The sequence below is a fragment of the Gymnoscopelus braueri genome (genome assembly GCF_963280865.1).
Source record: "Gymnoscopelus braueri genome assembly, chromosome: 17".
Classification (NCBI taxonomy): domain Eukaryota; kingdom Metazoa; phylum Chordata; class Actinopteri; order Myctophiformes; family Myctophidae; genus Gymnoscopelus; species Gymnoscopelus braueri.
The window spans coordinates 16,570,500-16,595,458 of NC_137617.1; the positions used below are offsets into that span (position 1 = coordinate 16,570,500).

Below are 24,959 nucleotides of genomic sequence, written 5' to 3' on the forward strand. Positions count from 1 at the left end.
TGTATTTATCTATTATGAAGATGGCGCTGACGGCGCTGACGGCGCTGATTGGCTGGCGTTAACTTGCACTGTGCTGCTCAGGGCTCAGGCAGCAGAGCGAGAGAGAGTAAAAAAAAACGATTCCGGTTACCATCGGATCGCTCGCCCCAAAACACACTCGCCCCCATTCATTTCGCGGACAGAGGCCGCCGGATTAGACCTGAGGCGAGTGTGTTTTGGGACGAGCGTTCTGTGATTTAATTCACCGCTTGTTTACAAGTAAAATTTGGGGAAACAAAATAATTAGGAGCTCAAAAACATAATGAGGATACAAGAGATATCTGTGCAACAGCTGCAAAGTGTGCATATTTAAAGGTAGGGTAAGTGATATTTTTGGGTTAAAACAAAAATATATATTTTTTAAAGGTTAAAGCGCTATATTCTGATAGTAATCATTGCTATAGAGTGTTTGTTCAGTAACAGGAGTCTCCCCGTCTCTCCAGCTCTATAATAAACAGAAAATACATTTTCCGGTAGGTGTCAAAATCTCAGCCAATCAGGAGAAAGTACCACTTTTTAAGCTTAATTTTTATAGTGTTCCAGTTCCAATTTTGCCTGCTCATTTCTTAGTGTCATCACTTCCAATTTCACTTGTTTAATCTATATCCTGATCGAGTTCTCTATCCTGATTGGTTAAAATTGGAAATGAAACTGAAACGAAAATGCATTTTCTGTTTTATAAAGAGCTGGAGGGACATGGAGACTCCTTATATGGACAGGACACTCTATAGTAACGAGCACTATCAGAACATAGACCAATTTTGCAATTATTTGAATGATTGCAAATCACTTACCCTACCTTTAAGCAAGTATTTTAAAACAGTGAAACCTACCGAGGAAAAAGAAACAGAAAGTGATAATTTCTGCGACTCCAGTATAAAAACCCATGGCAAATAAAGTCGGTCTACACCAGCCTTCAACAATAGCGGTACATTCAGTGGTCAGGTTCGTTCAGAAATCAATTGAAGAACGCAGGAGCGAGCTTTCCATATAGCCACGCGCGAGAACGTGCATACACGCAGTACACTACACATCATTGTTAACGTCGTCAGATGGTTTTAATTTGAAGGTTTAACAGGATGTTCAATGTGTTTTTGTGAGTTAAGATAACTGACCGGCGTGCTCTATGCCGGCGCGCTGTGTTAAGTTACATAAGTGGCGGAAACAGTGCTCTCTGATTTTCACAATAAAATGTTATCCACCCGCGTTTAGTTCAGTATTATAATATTTTTCACCCAACACGTGTAAACTTTAGCTAATAGGTTAACAACAGTCTCGAGTCGGTCTCAGACAGTCAGGGGGGGAGAGGAGTCGGAGACTCGGTCGAGAGAGGCAGAGAAATGCAGACGATGCATTGCATAGCACAGATGGTGTGTCCGTGAGCAAGACAAGGATTTAACTTAATTTAAATCAGCACAGTGTAAGTTAACGTCAGTCAGCGCCGCCAGCGCCATCTTCATAATAGATAAATACACATTCAGAACAGAATAATAATTTTAAAAAATAAAAATAAAAAATATTTTTTTCCTTTTTTCCCCCTCTGTTTTTTTTTGGGGCTTTCGGGCCTAACATGACGGTAATACTCGGGTTCGGGCCGAGCCTCGGGCCGGCCCAGTCGGGCCCAGTTAGGGCCGAGCCTTAATTTTCAGGCCTGTTGAGAACTCTAACCTAGGTATGTTACTTCAGCCTTCATCTCCTTTAAGGCCGGGGAGATTGTCTGCGCTGTTTAACCCTTACTTCTCCCACACATGCTAAAGATGATTGCCCCCCCTTGGTGAGGGATGCAGGTATATAAACAGGAGGCAATTTCCACTCACATTGTTTATCTCTGAGATCTTATTCATGAAATCTATGGATCTATGGAAGGATACAGAAGGTAGTGACTGCACATGAAAATGGTAAATGGTGCATTTATATAGCGTTTTTATCCAAAGCGCTTTTCATAGATTGTGCATTACATTCACCCATTCACACACTCATTCATACACCGATGGCGGAGGAAACCATGCAAGGCACCAACCTGCTCATCGGGAACAATTAGGGGTTCAGAGTCTTGCTCAAGGACGCTTCGACACTAACTCTGGGGGATCCCGGGATCGACGGTTCCCATCCGGCCACTCTACCCCTGAGCCACTGCCGCCCCACAAATGGCTTTATAAAATAATATATGAAGCTAGAGAGTGGTTCTAATAATGAACCAGTTAATATAAAGCAAACAGTCAGGTTTTTTTTTGTGCCCCATGCCAACATAGTATACTGTATTAAGAATGTACAGATGGCACAATGTTTTCTAACAGTAAGTACTGATCAAATGTGTTATTTGTCTGGTGTAGTAAAGTGGAATGACATTTTACTGTGTTATTATACAATTTCTCTGCAATGAAATGTAATGAGCAAGGATGAAATAAACAATAGAACAGACTGCAATGATCCAATGCAATACAAAATACTATACATGAAGTACAGTCCATACTGCACATGGTTGAGTCCTTGATCTGTGTCCTTATGTTCACTGTTATTCCTCTGGTGGTTGTGCTCCACCATCTTCTGGACCTTGTCCTTCTCCACCCTGTTCAGCAATCATCTGCTTGTACTGACTCTTGAAAAACCCAGCCTGAGAGTAGGATACACCAACATACACATGAGGAGAAAAACTAGTATAAATCCAGCAATGCAACATTAAGCCTACATCATTAAACAATGACAAATTATTGAATGGCAAAAATAGCATGTGCCCGGAATTTCTGTGCTAATGCTGCATAAAACTGCGTCACCAAAAACAGTAGGGGCCATGCTTGGGTTCATGATTGTGCACAGAAAAAATATATATGTTGTTTGGTACCAAAATGGTGGATGGACAGGCAAACTGAAAAACTGACTGACAGACACAGCGTCGTACATTACTGACATCACAGGCTGGTCACATGAAGTCAGACTTTCACATTCTACACTGGAACCACCCTATTCCCATGTGAATCCAGAGATCCATATGATTTGATTTGATTCTAATTTACTAAATTATTAGTTAATTAAAGCTGCACTATGTAACTTTCCTCTTCTACCACGGATTTGAACCCGGATTCCAGTGCAAATGCTGACATTTTTACCATTGGGCTAATAGAGCCTGCCTGCTTGCATCTTGCGCCTGCTTAAATCTTGACCATCAGGTCAAAATTCGTGTCAGATCCTGTGTCTGTCTAGGTGAGACATGACCTTTGACACGATCTAAATGTCTTAATTGAAGAGCAGGGAGACAAAATACAACCACCCCAATTGTTTAAGATATATTGTAATGTATTAACATACTCTTTTTTTTTTTATTATTATTATTATTCAGTTTCATATCAGTTTCAGTTTTAGCGAACTATAATAATTTTGGTAGAATGGAAGTATGATAGTGCCCCTAGCCAATCAAATTGTGAGAATAGGTTTATTTAGTTACATTTATTTAAGGTTAGACACTGTTGGTACGGTTAAGGTTATGATAAGGATCTGGTAGCACGCACAAAATGGATGCCATGGGATTCACAAAGCATCTATGTGATGAGCTGAGGATTTCATGCATAGCCTACTTCATGATAGCTGGCTTATATGAATTATCTGAAGGTCTGCCATAGCCCTTTCACCCATTAAAACCAGGAAAGCATTTAACCACTTTAACCATTATTTTATACTTTGGCTATTCAGGAATAGCAGATATACGAGCTTGTAGATCTGCTATTCTTGAAAAATCATGAAAATTTTTGCAAATCTTGAATTTATAACATTTATATATAACATTTTTAACTCAAATCTTTGCTTCTGGGGGTCCCTGGAACAAAACATTTTGAGATGCGGGTCTGTGGCCAAATACATCATTTTAGGTGTCCTTTTGTTTTGAGCGCCACTGATATAGAAACATCAGTTTTTCAGAAGACTGTTAATATTAAGAAGACATTTTTAGAATCGGCCTTAATGGGTTAAAGAACATGATATGGGACATCATTGTGCGTATTATCCTTCATGAAGAGATGTCTTGTGCTTTCATCAAACAATACAACTGTAACTATTACCTTGAAATGAACGTACAGTATTGTATAGTGTGTATAGTGTAATGTAGTGTATTACCTTATATAAGCCAGCAGTGATCAAAGCCAAAAGAACAAGTCCTCCTACGGTTCCACCAATGATCCAGTTGGTGAGGTCTGTCTCAGTGTACACCTCTACTGTGGCCACAATCTGAGAACAACAATTAATTTCAACATCACATTCAAAGTCTTCTAAATTAGTAAAAGAGTAAAATGAACATATAGACGGAATGTTACCTTTCGAACTGGGGGGTCGTTTTTAGACTCTGGTGAAAAGAAGATGTATTGGTCTCTGTCATACTCCAAAGTGGCTGTGCTGATCAAAAGGAATTTGGCCGACTGGAGACCAATCTGTGGGTCAGAAGTAAATAGGGAAGAAGATGAGGAGCAATTTGCTCAACTTCAAAGCTCTGATCTTTACTGGCTTTACTGGTTGTTTGCTTGTAATGATAGTAATCAAGGATGGTTGGTCACATTTCTGCCTAATGAGTGTCAATAAGGGCTAAAATGTGTAGATTAGTGATTCATTGATCAGCTCTGACATCACCCAGAATATAATATTCACCCACTCACAACCATCCAATGTAGTGGAAATAATAATGATTAAACCTGCATGAACACAAATTTTTATCTGAGGAAAGATATGGAAATTATTCTAATTTGCCCAAGGATATGAGATGCTTTAAATCATTTTAACCATCTTCAACCACCAATGATTATTTATTGTTTAAACTTACATAGTATTGCTCCCCTACTTTACCCTCTGTAAATGGCAATGATTGAGATCTATGTAATGTAATTACAGTGTAATGTTCAGTGTTGAATTAACAGCACATATTTTAGACATAATATTTACCTGCTCGATCCATCCTGAGCTCAGGTTGGCAGAGATGTTGTAAACGTCATGCTGATTTTTAACCATGAACACGTTGCATCTGAACACTGTACACGTGGCAACGGAACAGTCCTATGGACAATTTAAAGGACAAATTTCAAGCAAAATGTTTTCAGCATACATAACTAAATTGTAAAATGAAGAAACCTTTGTCTGTCTGGAACTGCGTTTTCTCCTCAGTGGGTTGACCAAATGATCTGAACTTGCACACAGGCATTGACCATTAGCATATACAGAGAGTGACGAAGCCAATTGTTCACTTTTCCCAAATTTAAGCTTTTTATTAGAACCTTTTTGAACGCTCCTCGAAGACTATGGGATCTGTAGTCGGGTTGCAGTCCCATAGCCTCAGTGTTATCAGATAAAGGTCTACTTTTTGGAAACACTGTTATGATTGTCTCTTGTAATAGCTGATGTTTTTATGGTGTAGGGGTGTTCTTTTTGTATATATTGTGTTTTTATGTTATGTGTTTTTAATGTACCCCTGAGTCTGCACAAATAAAGTTGATTGATTGATTGATTGATTGATTGATTGATATAGCCATATTTACCACTTCATGATTTTTCTTGATGTTATCCACAAAATGTGGGAAGTTAGGTTCCTCTTCCTTAGATCTGCTGCAGCCTAGAATCTGAATGTTGGTTGGTCAAATGGAAAATGTAACATTAGAGTCACATTAATAGCAGATCAAATAACCCTAACTAATTGAACTGAATCTGACATGAGTTTGTCACAGAGTAGTTTGAAGGTTGCTGTGTTTTAGCTCCATGAACATGCATTGAAGTGTCCATCCATGTAAGTTACCTTTATACTACCAGGATTCACCCAGATGTCTTTATCACCAAGCCTCACCGGCACCTTGATGACCACCGTAACATTAAAGGCTCTCACAGAATTTAAAACCTGAGATAGGACATGATAGAAAGAAGGGGGATGTCGCTTGATGTCACAACAGCAAACCTAAAAGCTGAATTGAATAAATGAACATCAAATATTTACATAAGATGTTTTACCGTAATTGATTGTGGAAGTGGTGTCTGCAGATTATTTTTTCCAAAGGTAAAATTGGTGTAGCTGAGTGAACTGAATAGAAATATATATTTTTTTAATTTAAGAATTGTACTTCATTATAAAACCTTGACAAGGTTTAATCTGCTCCCTATCAGTAACATTTTTAACTTGAAAATAATTACTGAATGACAAGAAACAATGCAAACCTTGGATTGGAAATGGAAAGAAAAATGCTGTACTTCACATCAATCTCCTTCTGTTGATAAAGTTCACTTTCTTGGGAATTCACAGCATTTCCACTGAAGCAGAAGAGAAATAATTCCTAGTAATGTAATAATAGAAAGCACACAGTCACACCAGACAACTGTAGCCTACCTTGTGGCATTTGCAGTGATCAGCATCTTTCTGTCAAGTTCACTGTTGATATCTATCCCATATGAGACAGTGAAAAAAGCCTAGAATGGAATGGATCAGACAAAGCACTTTAAAACGCTTTAGCCTATATATATACCAAAACAGAAAACACTTGAAATTATTTGTATCCGTCCTTTTAGATAATTACAAGAGGATAATGTGAGAGGAGAAGATATGTCAGAAATCTAAAAGTTGGACCTTGGCATTGCTTTTGAAAATAGGCTTGTCAATAGTGCAGTCACTCATCCCCTGTGACAAACCAGCCTCACTGTCTATAGAGTTACATTCCACTCTTCCCTTGGTAAAGACAAAGAAAACCACAAAGCATGTTAATCACACATCTTCTTTGATCAATGAGAACAACTTATTAAGGCTGAATTTGGGGTTAGTTATGTTGCATTGACGTTACCTTGGCAATACTGCCTTAATCACACATCTTCTTTGACGAATGAGAAGAACTTATTAAGGCTGAACTTGGGGTTAGTTACAGTATGTTGCATTGACGTTACCTTGGCAATAATGCCTTACCTGCTGTATGGTGAACTTCCTGTATGAGAGCCCAGGAGGGTATGTGAGGGTGACACGGCTGTTGTACGAGTTCTCCTCTCTGTTCTCAACTGACACCATTACGTTCAACAGTTCATCAATGCCCACTTTAACTTCTGTAGAGCTGATGCAAAAACAGAAAAGAAAAGTGTTATTACATTGTATCTTCTTAAGTGTATGAGGAATCATTAGGAGAAAGGGGAAAGATCATGTTTGCCATTCACTTTGCTTTTATATGAGACATGTAAGAAATGTTAAATACATCCTCTGTTGGTCAACCCAAGAACTAGACCAGTTCAGGTTGTATGTAAACACTGACCTGACCTCCCAGCAGTCACAACAGACAAATACATTACTTTCTGGTGAAATTGGTGATTTTTTTGTTAATAGACATTATAAAGTACTCTATATCACATTTCAATCTAAAGGTGTCTCTCCACCAAATAGACTACTACTTCAGACTACTACATACTGGTAGTCGAATGAAGTCGGGACGACTCTGGACACCGGAGATCAGTCGGTTGGAATGTGTGGAAAAAAAGTTTCTTTCTGTGCACCTGAGAGCCGACACTGACAGACGGCTACTATGGTGCTAAAAATATCCCATGGCTTGATGTCTTTTTCCACAACAAACACATGAACACGTAGATGTTAAATCATTTGAGAAATTAGAAAGATAACGACTGCGGTGCAGGGTGCTTAGGGCAAGGTTATCTGTATTTAAACTATTTTGGTTTAGCCTATATCTTTTGTATTTAAAGGGATTACACCATGAATTTTAACTTTTCCTTATTTTTTGTGGGTTTTTGGTCTCCCCTACCCCTCTTCTATCCCAAAAAATACCCCAGTTTGGGCACTCAGGCTTTCACAGCATCTGGGGTTTTATGTAAATTGGTCTCAAAACAGGCCCTCGCATGTTACGTCACAAGCGATACAATCACTCCCGTTTTTCAGTTCCAACATAAAAAAAAAAATACTTATATTTTCTTTAATTTTTTCATTTTTTTTTGTTTTCACTTTTTCCACACAGAACCAGGAGATAACATGCATACAAACTGGCTCAATAGCGCCACGTGCCAAATCAGGACAATGTGGTATTGCAGGTGAAAGTGCTTTATAAGCCAGAGAGAAGTTAGTTGGAATGAGTATATCTGAGGCTAGATTTAGGCTCAAACCCTTTGAAAAACGTTTGAGGGACATAAACAATATGATATTAAATATTAAATATTGTTTGTAAATTCATGGTGTATATCCTTTAATGTTAATTAAAACAATAAATAGGTTTCAAGGCTCAATAACTCATTATTATTTGCTAGCATTTTAACCCCCCTGATGTTTTTACGGGGCCAGAGCTCAGCTCTGGACCTGTTTTAATATTGCCTGTATTCTGTTTCTTCTGCCACTTTTCGCAGTTCTGGCTGAACCGTGCTGTCGCTTTTTACGAAACTCGGCCATATGGTAGATGGTCATGAAAAACTATCAAGAAATAATTCTCACAATCTTTTGTCTAAAGGTGGCGCTATAGCACTCAATTGAAAATGCCAACTTTGAACAGGTACAACTCATGCCCTGTTTGACCTACAGCCATGAAACTTGGATACACATATGCGTCTCTTCATGCTGAACAACTTTCACCCTCTAACTTTTGACCTCTGACCTTTAGATCTCCCACCATTTTGAATTATATGAAAAACAGTTAAAACCTATCTCCTCCTGGGATTTTTGAGTAATCTGCACGAAACGTTTTACACATGAACTTTGGACCTATGCCGACAAACAAGCAGCAAGATTTTGTGAAAAAATTAAGCTTTAATGAGCCAATGAATATTGCAGTTTTATGACAATTATTCATCTGCCCCTAACACATACATGCAGACTCACATTTCTTTGAAACTTTGCGTTAATGTTGAGGGTCATTCCAAATATTACTGAAACCAATCTTACTCCAATTGGTCAAAGGGGGGGCGCTATAGCGATTTTTTTAAAGTGCAAACTTTAAACAGGCAAAAGTCATGCCTCGTTTGGCCGACAGCCATTAAACCTGCTTACACATGTGCCTTGACTCATGAGGAACACATGTATCACGTTGACCAGTAAGCTCCACCCTTAGATTGTCCGCAATTTTGAGCAGTTTGAAAAACACTTAAACCCAGGATTTTTCAGCTATTTGCGTGAAACTGTATCATCTGTGTGATCACCTTTTTCACAGGTTCTTGTCTGTTGGTCCAATGGCTTCTCCCTTAAACGTGTGCCTCACAACCTGAAGGTTACCAGTTGAAGCCTCACTTGGTGGAGACTTCATTTAAAGTGCATTGCAAACAACAAGACTGTATTAATGAATACATATGCAATTGATAAAGATAACATGAAATGCTTATCTGAGAAGGTATGTTTTTGCAATGTATGACATACTTCATTCTGAAAATAGCCGATCTACAATCTCAAAACCTTTCAGATAGCAACGTGTTTCTGAGCTTGTAGATCGGCTGCTTTCACTGGTTCAATTTTATCTTCAACAGACAACCCCAGCCTAGACAAAGCTATAGCACTATAGGTAGTGTTGCAGCCTGTCAATCCGAAGGTTGAGGGATCGATTCCTGTTAATGGCAATAGGTTGAGACGTCCAATCAATCCATTCTGCTTCCATCTTTCTCTCTCTTCAATCTATTATGTTTCCATGTCTCTCTCTCTTCAATCTATTCCTTTTCCATGTCTCTCTCTCCGCCCTTAGATTGTCCGTAATTTTGAGCAGTTTGAAAAACACTTAAACCCAGGATTTTTCAGTTATTTGCGTGAAATGGTATCATCTGTTTGACCTCCGTTTTCACTGGATCAGGTCTGTTGGTCTAATGGCTTCCCGCTTAAGTGAATGTTTCACAACATCAAGGTTGCCGGTTCAAGCCTCACTTGGTGGAGACTTCATTTAAAGTGCATTGCAAACAACAAGACTGTATTAATGAATACATATGCAATTGATAAAGATAACATGAAATGCTTATCTGAGAAGGTATGTTTTTGCAATGTATGACATACTTCATTCTGAAAATAGCCGATCTACAATCTCAAAACCTTTCAGATAGCAACGTGTTTCTGAGCTTGTAGATCGGCTGCTTTCACTGGTTCAATTTTATCTTCAACAGACAACCCCAGCCTAGACAAAGCTATAGCACTATAGGTAGTGTTGCAGCCTGTCAATCCGAAGGTTGAGGGATCGATTCCTGTTAATGGCAATAGGTTGAGACGTCCAATCAATCCATTCTGCTTCCATCTTTCTCTCTCTTCAATCTATTATGTTTCCATGTCTCTCTCTCTTCAATCTATTCCTTTTCCATGTCTCTCTCTCCGCCCTTAGATTGTCCGTAATTTTGAGCAGTTTGAAAAACACTTAAACCCAGGATTTTTCAGTTATTTGCGTGAAATGGTATCATCTGTTTGACCTCCGTTTTCACTGGATCAGGTCTGTTGGTCTAATGGCTTCCCGCTTAAGTGAATGTTTCACAACATCAAGGTTGCCGGTTCAAGCCTCACTTGGTGGAGACTTCATTTAAAGTGCATTGCAAACAACAAGACTGTATTAATGAATACATATGCAATTGATAAAGATAACATGAAATGCTTATCTGAGAAGGTATGTTTTTGCAATGTATGACATACTTCATTCTGAAAATAGCCGATCTACAATCTCAAAACCTTTCAGATAGCAACGTGTTTCTGAGCTTGTAGATCGGCTGCTTTCACTGGTTCAATTTTATCTTCAACAGACAACCCCAGCCTAGACAAAGCTATAGCACTATAGGTAGTGTTGCAGCCTGTCAATCCGAAGGTTGAGGGATCGATTCCTGTTAATGGCAATAGGTTGAGACGTCCAATCAATCCATTCTGCTTCCATCTTTCTCTCTCTTCAATCTATTATGTTTCCATGTCTCTCTCTCTTCAATCTATTCCTTTTCCATGTCTCTCTCTCCGCCCTTAGATTGTCCGTAATTTTGAGCAGTTTGAAAAACACTTAAACCCAGGATTTTTCAGTTATTTGCGTGAAATGGTATCATCTGTTTGACTTCCGTTTTCACTGGATCAGGTCTGTTGGTCTAATGGCTTCCCGCTTAAGTGAATGTTTCACAACATCAAGGTTGCCGGTTCAAGCCTCACTTGGTGGAGACTTCATTTAAAGTGCATTGCAAACAACAAGACTGTATTAATGAATACATATGCAATTGATAAAGATAACATGAAATGCTTATCTGAGAAGGTATGTTTTTGCAATGTATGACATACTTCATTCTGAAAATAGCTGATCTACAATCTCAAAACCTTTCAGATAGCAACGTGTTTCTGAGCTTGTAGATCGGCTGCTTTCACTGGTTCACTTTTATCTTCAACAGACAACCTTAGCCTGGACAAAGCTATAGCACTATAGGTAGTGTTGCAGCCTGTCAATCCGAAGGTTGAGGGTTCGATTCCTGTTAATGGCAATAGGTTGAGATGTCCAATCAATCCATTCTGCTTCCATCTCTCTCTTCAATCTATTATGTTTCCATGTCTCTCTCTTCAATCTATTCTGTTTCCATGTCTCTCTCTCCGCCCTTAGATTGTCCGTAATTTTGAGCAGTTTGAAAAACACTTAAACCCAGGATCTTTCAGTTATTTGCGTGAAATGGTATCATCTGTGTGACCTCCGTTTTCACTGGATCAGGTCTGTTGGTCCAATGGCTTCCCGCTTAAGTGAATGTTTCATAACATCAAGGTTGCCGGTTCAAGCCTCACTTGGTGGAGACTTCATTTAAAGTGCATTGCAAACAACAAGACTGTATTAATGAATACATATGCAATTGATAAAGATAACATTAAATGCTTATCTGAGAAGGTATGTTTTTGCAATGTATGACATACTTCATTCTGAAAATAGCCGATCTACAATCTCAAAACTTTTCAGATAGCAACGTGTTTCTGAGCTTGTAGATCGGCTGCTTTCACTGGTTCAGTTTTATCTTCAACAGACAACCTCAGCCTGGTCAAAGCTATAGCACTATAGGTAGTGTTGCAGCCTGTCAATTCGAAGGTTGAGGGTTCGATTCCTGTTAATGGCAATAGGTTGAGATGTCCAATCAATCCATTCTGCTTCCATCTCTCTCTCTCTTCAATCTATTATGTTTCCATGTCTCTCTCTCTCAATTAATGCATGTGCAACTGTTAAAGGTAACATGAAATGCTTCTTGGAAAGAGTATGTTTTTGCAATGTATGACAAACTTCATTGTGAAAATAGCCGATCTACAATCTTACAACTTTTCAGATAGCAACGTGTTTCTGATTCTGTAGATCGGCTACTTTCACTAGTTTTCGTTCCGAGGAGACACAAAAATGCCTTTATTGGTAAATGGTTTGTGAACCAGTGATCTAGAGTAGTTTGGGACACAGAGGCTTGGTTCATAATGGACGGAAATACTTATAAATATCAACAGACACTACCAGTAATTGTGTCAATTAATACATATGCAATTGATAAAGATAACCTGAAATGCTTTTTTGAGAGGGTATGAAGTATGTATGACATACTTCATTCTGAAAATAGCCGATCTACAATCTCAAAACCTTTCAGATAGCAACGTTCTTTCTGAGCTTTTAGATCGGCTAATTTCACTGGTTCACTTTGATCTTCAACAGACAACCTCAGCCTGGACAAAGCTATAGCACTATAGGTAGTGTTGCACCCTTGCAATTCGAAGGTTGATGGTTCGATTCCTGTTAATGGCAATAGGTTGAGATGTCCAATCAATCCATTCTGCTTCCATCTCTCTCTCTCTTCAATCTATTATATTTCCGTGTCTCTCTCTCTTCAATCTATTCCGTTTCCATGTCTCTCTCTCTCTCTCTCTTCAATCTATTCCGTTTCCATGGCTCTCTCGCTCTCTCTCTCTCTCTCTTCAATCTATTCCGTTTCCATGTCTCTCTCTCTCTCTTTCTCTTCAATCTATTCCGTTTATCTCTCTCTCTCTCTCTCTCTCTCTCTCTCTCTCTCTCTCTCTCTCTCTCTCTCTCTCTCTCTCTCTCTCTCTCTCTCTCTCTCTCTCTCTCTCTCTCTGCCTCTCTCTCACTGCCTCTCTTACTCTCTCTCTCTCTATCTCTCTCTCTCTTTCTCTCTCTCTCTCTCTCTCTCTCTGCCTCTCTCTCTCTCTCTCTCATCATCATGTAGATCAGCTACTTTCACTGGTTTCTGTTCCGAGGAGACGTACAATTTCGGTAGATGGTTAGGGAACCAGTGATCTAGATTAGTCAGCAGTGAGGATAGGCTTAGGCGTTGTTTTACTGAGGTTAGGGTTAGTGAGGGTTTAAAATGCTCATTTGTTAATTGCATGGTCTTCTTTCTCTCAAGTTCATTCTTCTATGTTTCTATGGCTTATTGTGCATATTACTTATCATTGCTTCTTTCTTTTTTCTTTCTGCATTCCCTGGCCCCGCTTATCGCTGCTTGCAGCTATATTTTTTTAATTATTATTGTGTATTTGTGACTTTGAGCTGTGTCTTCTTGTTTATTCTTGTGTTTTTTTAATTCATGATTTGAAATCCCTTGTGGTCTAGCATTGTGGCAAAGGAGAGTTATTTCTAAATGTCCTTTATAACTAAATGTGACATGACTTGACAGACAAGCAAGCCCACAAAATCAGTTTTGCCTTGTTAAGGGCCACAACAGGCTGTAGATTTGATTTTCCATATTTATTCAAACTTTTTATAGGGTAAGAAAAGCACTGGTTCATCAACAAAGTAACCACACTCTTAGAGGACATGTGTACATTATGTCTCACCTGGTAAAGTTGAAATCAACTTTGAGGTTGTCTATACAGCGGTCGTCAGTGCCACAGTTGATTTCAAACCTTAACTGTTGTACAAGGGAGGAAGTCAACCGTGTTAATCACGTTTTCTTTCAAACAGTAATAATGACATGATGGTCTTACAAGCTGTTAGAACATGAATTTACTCTGAACTGGAAAGCCATAAAGCTAGCTACAGTATATACCGATTATCCCAATGGCCAATCATTCTGGCAATCTGCAAGCTCTAATGTTAAGCTCTCTTGGCAAGAGTAGTCTGTCCTCTCTCAAACTCTAAATAAAAATAATTACCATTGCATTCTACAGTAAATATTTGGACCTATGAAACGACAGACAGACAGACAGACAGACAGACTTACAGGATGATAGGTGGTTGTCTGAGCTTTCTGTTCAAGGCTTGGACTGAGCTTTTTTGAAGATGGAACACCTTCAAAGGTGAATCTAAGTTCATTAGACAGTTCATTCAGAGCATCTTCTGGACAAGCCTGTAATGAGAGGGCATTATTATGAAAAGATTCATACAGTAGTCCAACCTTCAATAAAAAAAAGAATGATCTAATGTACACTTATTTAGATTACCAACCTACCGTAATGTCAAATGTATGTGGAAAGCAGTGTGGCTTTGTCATGTCAAGGGTAAACGAGTTGAACATCTCTCGTTGTTTTGGTGTCTTGATGTAAGCACGGTTGTTTGGAGTTTTGCGGGTTGAATCCAGTTTCAATGTATAATTAATCCGCGCTTGAGCTGGAACAGTTTAGAATTTCATTATTTCATTAAGTATTTTAAATGCTAAAATGGCTCTGTGGTGTATAGACAAGAATTGCAAAAACCTGAGTGGCGAGTCATAGTGAAGCAGACTTTAGCTGTGTTGATCAATGGAGAATTGCAGTCTGGGTTGTTGGTGGGGATCTGAGCTGGGCTGAATGTCACCTGTGCTTCCACCATTACTATTGGCTTAGATCTGGAAATGGACAGAATCACTGGAATAACTTTTTCCTTTATTCTCATTTATTTAGTAAGGGAAAGGGCAATAGTACAGAATTCACTTGATTTACCGTAAGAGTACCATGGTGCAATAATCTAAAAGGAATACAGTATGACAAAATGACGTATTTACAGTGGTGGACTGTAACTTTACTTGAGTACTGTAGCCTACTTAAGTACAGTTTTTGAGTATTTGTACTTTACTTGAGTATTAGATTTTTAATACTTTTTACTTTCACTCAAGAACATTTCCAAGACAAATGTTTTACTTTTACTCAAGTACATTTCTAGGAAGGCTGTGAAGTACAAGTTACTTTTAGGTTGGCTGTTTATTTTTTGTGTCCGCCAGGCCGAAAGGCATGACGGAGACGCAAAAACGCAAAATGCATTTTTTGATGCGAAACTGTGCACACACACTCCCTGGATGCCAAAGCCGAACCTCTGCCACACATTTTTCAGATTGGCCTGTTATAGGGCCACCAAGAGGTCGATTTCTGCAACACACATTTTTATATATTACTCCTACAGATTGTATTCACTATTCAAACATCATGCAAATCGGTACACAGTAGTGATGTGCGGATCGGGTTTTTTCATGACCCGCCCCGCCCCGCCCCACCACGGAACCCAACCCGCCTCAACCCGCCCCGCGACCCCATATATAAATCAATGGCTCAACCCGCCCCGCGACCCGCGATTTTACCTATAATTCTGTAAAATCATGGTCAGAAAATAATCCCCAAGTGTATTCAAACTGTTTTATTGTTATTATTCTTATTCTTATTAGGAATAAAGACAAAACAAGAGCATGTGATTTTTTATTTCTTTTTTGCGTGTGAGAGCGGCTGACCCGCTCACCCGCAGCCCGCATAATTGCCTCTGAAATTCTGACTCGACCCACCCGCGCCGCGGGTCCCGCGGGTTATGGGTCAACCCGCGCATCACTACTATACTATAGTCATGTAATCAACACAGATCTATCCGATTGTCCATATTCATCTTGATTGGCACACAGCGTGCGATTTCCGCGAAATTTTGCACGCAGATTCCCAATAGGCCGAGGAAGAAATGCCACCCTTTTCACATTGGCCTGTTGTAGCACCACCAGCAGGTCTAATTTAGCAAAACATATTTCTGGAACAAAATGCCTCAAATCATGAATGCAGTGTCCGATTGCTGTGAAAGGCCTAAGAAGAAATGGCACCCTTTTCACATTGGCTTATTATAGCCCCACGGACGGACGGACAGGGGTAAAACATACTCTCGCTATGTCTTTCGGCCTGGCGGAGACAACTATACCCCCAACCCCCACTGTGTGGAGGACAGTAGCAATTTAGGCAACAGTTAAGTTAAACAATATAGACCCAGTCTAGTAAAAGTGTACATACTTCATATAATTTCAAATATGAATGATAATGATTCATAGATAAGCCCTACTGTAATACAAAGCCTGTCAACAGAACCTACTGTAGCAAGTTCACACTGTTGAGTGTTACTTGCATAATGTCCTTTAATGTGAACCATACTTCAAACCCACATATGTCTGAGAAATGTTTACATTTCCTTCTTCTGCTGTGTGTTTTTAAAAGTGTTGCATAGCGAGTGCTGACAACTTCATTTGCTATTTTCGTGCCTTTTATACTCAGACTGCCATGCTCAACTAAAACGTTTTGAGACTTATCAGGATGAGAAAACAAAGCGACCTAACCTACATTGTATTGAATGAGAGCAGGGTGGAGAGCAACTGTGGTTCAGCGAGACCAATATCCTTCTACTAGAATAGAGGAGTGAGCACATGGAGTGTGGGGTCAGTGTTCACCAGGGTCTAACAGCAGACGCATGCTCCATATAACTCCACACTTTGCACAAATATTACTCAGTATTCTGGCTACAACAATAGCTGCTTTCCATACCATTACTGTAATTGCATGATGTCCAGTTTGTATGAAACTCCATTATTGCACAATACATTTTCCAACTCCCACCCGGAAGTCGTCTGGCGTCATTTACGTCCAGTGATGAGCTGTGGATTTTTGAGGGGGCTCTATTTTCTGACGTCACGTGCACGCATGTGCACATAGCCGATCAGCTCAGTGCTAGTTGAAATACTGTATTCAAAATGTGATTTTTTAATGTAATTATATCTCTTATTATTTAGTTGCATTGTTAATTTGTTGTTTTTATTTTTGTTTTAATTAATTAATTATTTTATTTTCCTTTTAGTTTGATATAAAAGCCCTTTACATAGACTCACCCACACATAAGTACTTAAAATAATCAGACAACTTGTCTTTGTCTTGTCTCAGAGAACTGGGTCCTCTGCTAAGCGATCCCCTTCACACTGTGCAGTGCAGAGACTGTTGTCTCTCATTGTGAGAGGAATGTAACACATTCAATTTAAGTCCATGGCTTTTCTCGAGTAGCCTAATGTTATGCAAAGCAGCCAGGTAGAGGCTATTGAGAACGGCTCGCCGCTGACGGCGCGAACCTTGAGAGGCCATTGTTTAAACTTTAAGGTGTTAAAGACCGCCGCTGACGGTGCGTGCTCGTGGATCACGCGCGAGCCCCCAACCCCCATAGCGCCAGAGCTAAGGGGTCGCCTGCAGAGCAGCACAAGCCCTCGCTGGAGTGGACCGGACACACACAGAGTATAGCTCCCCTACATCATTCCACATCGGTCTATGGAAGTTAATGAACTGCGTTGCGCAAAATCAGCATTTGAGTTAACATTACAAAACAGAATGAGACTGTGAGGGAGGGGGCGGGGGGCTGTTTATTTGAGAGGAATTGCACACGGAGAGAAAGGACCGTGAAGTATCTAAAACTATTATGAATATAGCCGAACTGATTTTCTTTGATTTTTCTCTCTTTGCTGGCGTCAGTTACAAACTCTGTACGCGCCAGTTCTCTTATCTCTACATCCACTGAGTAGGCTACTAACTTAACACGTGTGTGTGTGTGTGTGTGTGTGTGTGTGTGTGTGTGTGTGTGTGTGTGTGTGACAGACAGTTATGAAGTCAGTAGTCGACCCCCCCCCATATATTTATAATATATTATGTAGTCCCTTTAATGTCAACACAAGGAATACCAAAATGCTCGCCCCAAAGCACAGTCGCCCCTGGGCAAATCCGGCGGCATTCACCTGGTATTCCTAAACGTAACCTCAGCAAACTATGCCTATACCTAACCTTATTCCTAAACTTAACCTCAGTGAAACTATGTCTAACCCTAAACTTATTTCTAACCTTATCCTCAGTAAAACAAATACACGAATACAAGCATTTCTGGTCCGCGAGAAAAATGGGGCGAGTGTGTTTTGGAGTGAGTATTCCAGTTACCAACAGAAGCAGTCACCTTGACCGGATGATCTTTTAACAGGCGCCCCCCACACATCACTTGTACTGCCATTTCACCGTTGTGATAGCTGGCTGGCTTGGGTAACCGACACAGTGGGCCCCTGACAACACTGCCTTTACATTCCATTTGTACATTTTCTTTACAAATGAGGGGATAAATACATAAAATGCTTTTCCCCCCTTAATTACAGTACATTTAAGGCCCTGCAGGCGGACAAACCACATCGTCAAGCTCATGTCATCATCTGCTATAACCATATAAGGACTTTCCAATGCAGCTACAGCCAAATATGGACTGTGTTGTCTAACCTCAATGTGTCATCATGGCATCAGGCCCTAACAAATCAGTCAGCATATATGCCCATAAAACGGACAATAAATGACAGATAGAGATCTCCATATATACGGCCATATCAGTTGGATCACTGGTGCAACGTAGCTGTGAGGTGGATGTGAGGTGGATGTGAGATGGGAGGTATGCGCTAGAGGTGAGGGCCGCGAATCGGAGTTTAAATTAGAGAAGGGCAATTTCTCTTATGAAAGCAAACAGGCAGGTGCTCGAGCACTGTTTGTCTCCTATGTGTGCACCTGATAAGAGGCCCTGTATGCTAAACAGGTTACAGGTTAAACTGCATGCTATACAGGGACTAGAGAGTCACTTCAGTGTTGCCAAAGACATTATTGCTGAATTGTCAGATGTCATGAAAGCTGTGAAGAACACACTGCTCTACTTCACCATTCTGAGGTTTGATGGCTTTCACACAGAACAGTGTTGTCTGGCATGTTGAAGTTATGTGTCTAGTCTCCAAAACTGCACAGAGCTGGCTGACAATTTCAATGACGATGTCTGGCTTGTGAGCTGAACAGATCTTTAAAGTTCTATGCAGTGGTGTAAAGAAACTCAGTACATTTACCCAAGTACTGTACTTAAGTACAATTTGGAGGTATTTGTACTTTACTTGAGTATTTCCAATCTTCAATACTCTTACTTCTACTCCACTACATCTCAGAGGCAAATATTCTACTTTTACTCCACTACAATTATTTGAAAACTTTAGTTACTAGTTACTTTGTAGATTTTGATGATTATTACAAAACATGCATTAACCACTTTGTCCCTATGTACTTTGGCTATTTGAAAATAGCCGAAAATAGCCGATCTACAAGCTCACAAGCTTGTGAGCTTCTTGATCAGCTATATTTTCAAAAGATGTTAATACATTTTGAACACTTGTGAAACGGGACATTCTGCATAATGAGTACTTTTACTTTTGATACTTAAGTACATTTTGATGCCAATACTTTTGTACTTTTACTCAAGTACATTTTGAATACTTGGACTTTTACTATTGTATTTCTGCATTGCAGTATTGATACTTTTACTTAAGTGAAACATTAACATTTGTGTACTTTTTCCACCACTGGTTCTATGCAAGGCCACAATGCACGCACCATTCACGTTTCTGTATGACAGAATGGAAAGCATTCTAAAAAATAAGAATATACAGTATGGGGTCCCTGCTTCATCTCTCTATTAGCTAAGAAAACCGTTGAAGACCCCTAATCTACATAAAAGTGGAAATACGTCATCCAGGCACGCAAACCTATCCATATATCCACCACTTTTTTGAGTTCTTGTTTCAACTCAAAACAAAACAAAACAAAACACGGTAATGGCGGCAGCAGGAGAAGAACGAACTAAGTCTGATCTGCAGCTGAATCAGCCTGACAAACCTCCAAGAACACCCCATGGCCTTATCTGAAGTCCATGTTATGAAAAACACACACACAGACATAAGAAAACATACATCTTCAAATGCTTACTGTGTTTACCAAAGACAAACTACATCGCTTACAAGGTTCTATAAATTCATTGTTAAAACATTACAGCAATGCATTGCATCCGGGACTAGTTGTATAAAAATATCCTGTTGTATTTTTATACAACTAGATTCTGCCAAGTCTTGTAAAAAACGCGCTGTGATTGGCCAGGAGTCAGGAAGCGTGCCCCCTCTAATATGGTGGCTGCGATACAGACGCCCCAGAGTCGGAGGAGGTGTCTACCTTTATACCGGGGTTGCCGGTCTTTCCACGATAGTAGAGTCTTCTTTCACTTTTTTTCCTGCCATTTGGTGCCCCCCCCCCCATTGGCTTGATCGCAGTGAAACTGTGCACACACAGCCAATGCCAATTCAGAACCTCTGCCCCAAATTTTTTACATTGGCCTATGGGTTATAGCGCCACCAGGAGGCCGCTTTTTGCTAAAAAAAAAATTTGACAGTACTCACAGATTTTTTCCAAACGTCATGCAAATCGGTACACAATATCTCTATAGTCATTAAACGAAACGGGTCTGTTGGCTAAAAATGGCTTCCAAAGTTTGCAGGAGTGCTCCGTTTTCAACAAAATGCCTCAAATCATGAAAACAGCATGCAATTTCCGTGACATTTTGAAAGTAAATTTCCACTAGGCTGAGGAAGAAATGCCACTTTTTTTCACTGTTTTTACCTATAACTACACCAATCTGTGTAAAACTTTGTATGTGCACTCTCTAGAGGCCAAGGAAAAACTTTTGCCCTGCATTTTTCACATCTGCCTTTTATAGCGCCACCAGGAGGCAGACTTATGTAAAACACATTTTTGGATATTACTCCTTCAGATTTAATCCAAAATTCTGTCAAATCGGTACACATCATCTCTATTGTCATGTAATCAAAACGGATCTGTTAGATTTTTCATATTCCATCCTGATTGGCTAAGATTGACATCTAAAGTTTGCAGGAGTGGCCCGTTTTGAACAAAATGCCGCAAAACATGAACGCAGCGTCCAATTGCGCTCAAACTTTGCACGCACATTTGCACTACATTGAGGAAGAACTGCCACCAGCAGGTCTAATTTACAAAAAAGACATTGGAACAAAATGCCTCAAATCATGAATGCAGTGTCCGATTGCCATCAAAGGCCTAAGAAGAAATGGCACCCTTTTCACATTGGCCTATTATAGCACTACCAGGAGGCCACAATAACCTACCTGACCTGGCGGAGACCTGTGCTCCGAGGAGCACTTTTTCTAGTTATTTATTATATTATTAGAGTTGGAGTCTGGTAAAATATTCTGATGGCACTAATGATGAAATTGTATCACATGTTTTCCTTTCAGATCAAGTAAAAAATAAGTTGGATGAAAGGCCCTTTTTAGTGCCTTCTGTGTGCAGAAGTTTTCAGATGTACTAGAAACAGGCTCAAGCAATAGGTGTAAACGGGTTTGATGTCTTGAGGTAGAGGTATAGAATACCAGAATAACACCAGGGATAGAATTACAAAATTCTTTATATTTACCTGAGTAGGAGGACAACACCCTTTGAACCCACTGCCAAGTCAGGCAGCCTGTCTCCACTGAAGTCAAAAGAAGACTGGCTAATGGACAGACCAAAGAACCGCAGTCCAGGCTGGACATCAGAGCCAGGGATTCTCTAGATGAGGAAAAAAGGTAAGAGAATGTTTTAAGAGATCAAGTTGTAAAAAATACAAAATTGCATGAATCCATGGCCACTGTATTGACTCTCACACACCTGTGAATACATGGGATTGACTGTTTTTCTTCCATCACCATGGAAAATATAGATGCTTCCTTGACCATCATTCTCTAGTGGTGCTCCCACAGCCAAATCATTGAATCCATCACTGTTGAGATCAGGCAGTGGAGCAAGAGAGGAACCAAACCTTCCTCTTTCTCCTGCAACACCTTTCAACACTGTTTGACTATTGGATAGACAATCAACTCTCTGGTGGGAAAACGGAAAAACAGGAATGAGAATTATAATTTGAATACCTGATGTCAAATGTATGCATTTGATGACAGAACATCAAAAACGTTCTTTACCCCGTGAGTAAGGCTACAGACGTAAACCTTGCCCTCTCTGTCTTTCTCCGTGAATGAAGGAGCAGATATTAGGATTATGTCAGTGTATCCCATTTGATCACGATCCACATCCATGGTACAAACCTCTGCCCCAAAATATGCCCCAATCTGAAACTGAGAAAGCCAAAAATCATCATTCAAACGAGGCAGAATTACATTTATTACAAAATATATATATGTTCCTTCATGTTTTGTGAATAATATTTGGAGCACAAACCTGTGGATCTGTTGAAGGGTCAATCTTTTGGGGGGTTTTGCTGGAGGAGAACACCATTACCATCCCCATGTGTTTATATCTTGGAGCACCTACAACAGTGAGAATGCCACTTCTTCTTGTGTTTGCAATTGCCATGGAGTAACCTAGGAGAAAACAGCACTGAGTAAACATTAAGTGCTCGATAAAAAAAAAGAAGAATGAATTAGGGTGCATTTAGATGTTGCTATAATGTTATTATCACATGACCTTCTTACCAAGAACAAAAAAACAGTTTTTAGATAAGTGGTGTGTCAGATTACATTGGACTAAACAATGACTCCAAATGAAAGCTATGCATAGAAGTCTGATGTAACATGCAGAAGATTAAAGTCTTTCATTATTTAGATAGACATATACTTGGTGGTAACTGCATACATTACAGTAATAAGAAATTCATTTAGTACTTTCTCACCAAGATAACTGTCAGGAACCATATCTGTAAACTCCTTGAAGTTTCCCCTCTGGCCTCCTGTTGATATTTCTTGGTAGCTCCCCCTCCACTGGAAGGCACCAACAGCTGCCATCTGGAATACTCCCTGGTATAGGTTCTGCACAGTAAACAGAAACCCAAATTTAAAACTGACCTAAATACATAGTTGTTCTTATAATTGGACTTAGATCATGTTATCCCCTACTAGCTTGCCCCCAGAGAGTCAAACAAAACAACACATTCCCTCAGCGAGCTCCACGTGGGAGTGGCATCCTCGCCTCCCTAAATTTTCAATTTGCCCAACTGCTGTAATAGGGTTCTATCATGTGTAGAGACTTTTTTGTCAAACAGAAATTAACCAAGGAATGAGAACATTAATTTCTTTTAGCTGCATAGGTTTCTTATTGCGCTGTGTTTTTGATTACCCCAGGCACATAAGCAGCACTGAATCCCTCTTGAGCCATTTCCAGTTTCAGTGAACCACCACTTGTCCGAGATCCTGTAAAGGGAAAATAAATCAACAAGAAAAATCTCACTACTCAATTATGAATCTTTAAAGACATATGATTTCCTGCTGATCCAGATTTTATGTGGACATTGGAAATATACCTTCAATTGAAAAGATACTGTCCTGTAAAGAATCCTTGATTTTATCAAGAGCTTGAAAGTTGTCCACTCGATACACGTGCTTTGATGGATCAGTTGCAATGGCGTCCAACTCTGCCCTTGCTGAATAACTATTAAAAGTACGTCCAACCTAAGGATACCAAGATACAGTGTTAACAATGTTTTGAACAGAGGTGTAAAGTAACTAAGTACATTTACTCAAGTACTGTACTTAAGTAAAAAGTTTGTACGAATTTGTATTGAGTGTCCAGATCATAGATACTGTATAACACTAGCCTGATTATCAGACTGAAGCTGCGTGGAGCTTCAGTCTGAAATTGGCTCCAGTGTCGGGGATTACAAGGGGGAGGGGATTAGAAATTCCCGAAACCAATCCTAAGGGATCCCCACGCCCACCTCCGCCTCTCATTGGACAACGCATTTTGTACCGGAGAAGTCCTAGGTTCATATTTACAACTCCAGACCAAGAGGCAGTCCACTGAGAGTGGGCGGGGTCTATGGTATGGAACCAGGCTAGTATAACACTAGAAAAGTGCACTCCTCAGATTTCCACCAGGCTGGGTTGCCTTCCCAGGGCTGCGTCAGTCATGAGGTGCAGCTGTAAGGACACGAAATAGGGGGAAACAGAGGAAAGCGCAGAGGAAAGCGCTTTTATAGATATGCTGTATAGAGGCCCCTAAACATAATGATTCCAATCTGGGGATGATTGGATGTTGCATTCATAATATATGTTGTTCTTTGTCAGAAATAGGCCCCACCTACAACGTTTTGAAGGCAATTACAGGCAAATGGTATGGACTGGATCAAATCTCAGTTTTGGAGTAATAGCAAAAAGTGTATTTTGAAGAAAATGCTAAATGGCGGAAAATCGAGTTGGTTGGAAATGGGCATGGCCTATAGTTGCGTCATGATGGCTGAGGGGGTGGAGCCAAAAGTACACCTTGCGTATGTCATTGATCACATGACCTCAATCAATTATCCAGTTCTAGGCAACATAGAGGGGGGGGGGGTTCTTTTTTCTTATTTCCACACAACAGCTCTAAGGTGTATCAAAGACATAGTACAATGTTGAAAATGAGTGGTATTCCCCTTAAGTGTACATTTAAAAATTATGAGTGAGTCTAACCACTTACCCCAATGGCAAATCGAACAATGCCTTGCTTTCTAGCTAGGGAAACAGCATTCGGTAATTGTATTCTATCGTTGGACTCTCCATCAGTAATGACTATAAGGAACTTGTTCACGTTTGATCTCGATCCTCTGCTGACTGAAAAAACATCTTGGCTGTCGGAATAAAACAAAATAATATATTATTTATATATATATATATATATATATATATATATATATATATATATATATATATATATATATATATATATATATATATATATATATATATATATATATGTTTATATATATATATATATATATATATATATATGTTTATATTTATATATATGTGTGTATGTATATACTTATATGTGTATATGTGTATGTATATTTATTATGTATAGAGAGAGAGACAGAGAGAGACAGAGAGAGAGGAAAACTCTTGTCATAAAATGTTTGACATGTTTG

At 39.5% G+C, this 24,959-nt stretch overlaps 1 protein-coding gene across 1 annotated transcript in view; it reads right to left on the reverse strand.

Annotated features, from left to right (window-relative positions):
* Positions 1 to 2,256: 2,256 nt before the first annotated feature.
* LOC308105264 (integrin alpha-M-like) overlaps positions 2,257 to 24,959 on the reverse strand; it is a 31,959-nt gene continuing 9,256 nt past the window's right edge. The window contains exons 8-30 of the mRNA XM_080455902.1: positions 24,512 to 24,662; positions 23,361 to 23,508; positions 23,177 to 23,250; positions 22,734 to 22,869; positions 22,283 to 22,425; positions 22,027 to 22,179; positions 21,716 to 21,928; positions 21,483 to 21,616; positions 14,633 to 14,763; positions 14,389 to 14,546; positions 14,161 to 14,286; positions 13,775 to 13,848; positions 6,956 to 7,097; positions 6,626 to 6,724; positions 6,389 to 6,468; positions 6,220 to 6,312; positions 6,016 to 6,085; positions 5,807 to 5,905; positions 5,553 to 5,633; positions 4,963 to 5,073; positions 4,344 to 4,457; positions 4,147 to 4,257; positions 2,257 to 2,653 (exon numbers count right to left, since the gene is read on the reverse strand). Coding sequence (XP_080312028.1) covers positions 2,555 to 2,653; positions 4,147 to 4,257; positions 4,344 to 4,457; positions 4,963 to 5,073; positions 5,553 to 5,633; positions 5,807 to 5,905; positions 6,016 to 6,085; positions 6,220 to 6,312; positions 6,389 to 6,468; positions 6,626 to 6,724; positions 6,956 to 7,097; positions 13,775 to 13,848; positions 14,161 to 14,286; positions 14,389 to 14,546; positions 14,633 to 14,763; positions 21,483 to 21,616; positions 21,716 to 21,928; positions 22,027 to 22,179; positions 22,283 to 22,425; positions 22,734 to 22,869; positions 23,177 to 23,250; positions 23,361 to 23,508; positions 24,512 to 24,662 — 2,740 coding nt within the window. The 3' untranslated portion in view covers positions 2,257 to 2,554. The remainder of the gene's footprint in view (positions 2,654 to 4,146; positions 4,258 to 4,343; positions 4,458 to 4,962; positions 5,074 to 5,552; positions 5,634 to 5,806; positions 5,906 to 6,015; positions 6,086 to 6,219; positions 6,313 to 6,388; positions 6,469 to 6,625; positions 6,725 to 6,955; positions 7,098 to 13,774; positions 13,849 to 14,160; positions 14,287 to 14,388; positions 14,547 to 14,632; positions 14,764 to 21,482; positions 21,617 to 21,715; positions 21,929 to 22,026; positions 22,180 to 22,282; positions 22,426 to 22,733; positions 22,870 to 23,176; positions 23,251 to 23,360; positions 23,509 to 24,511; positions 24,663 to 24,959) is intronic.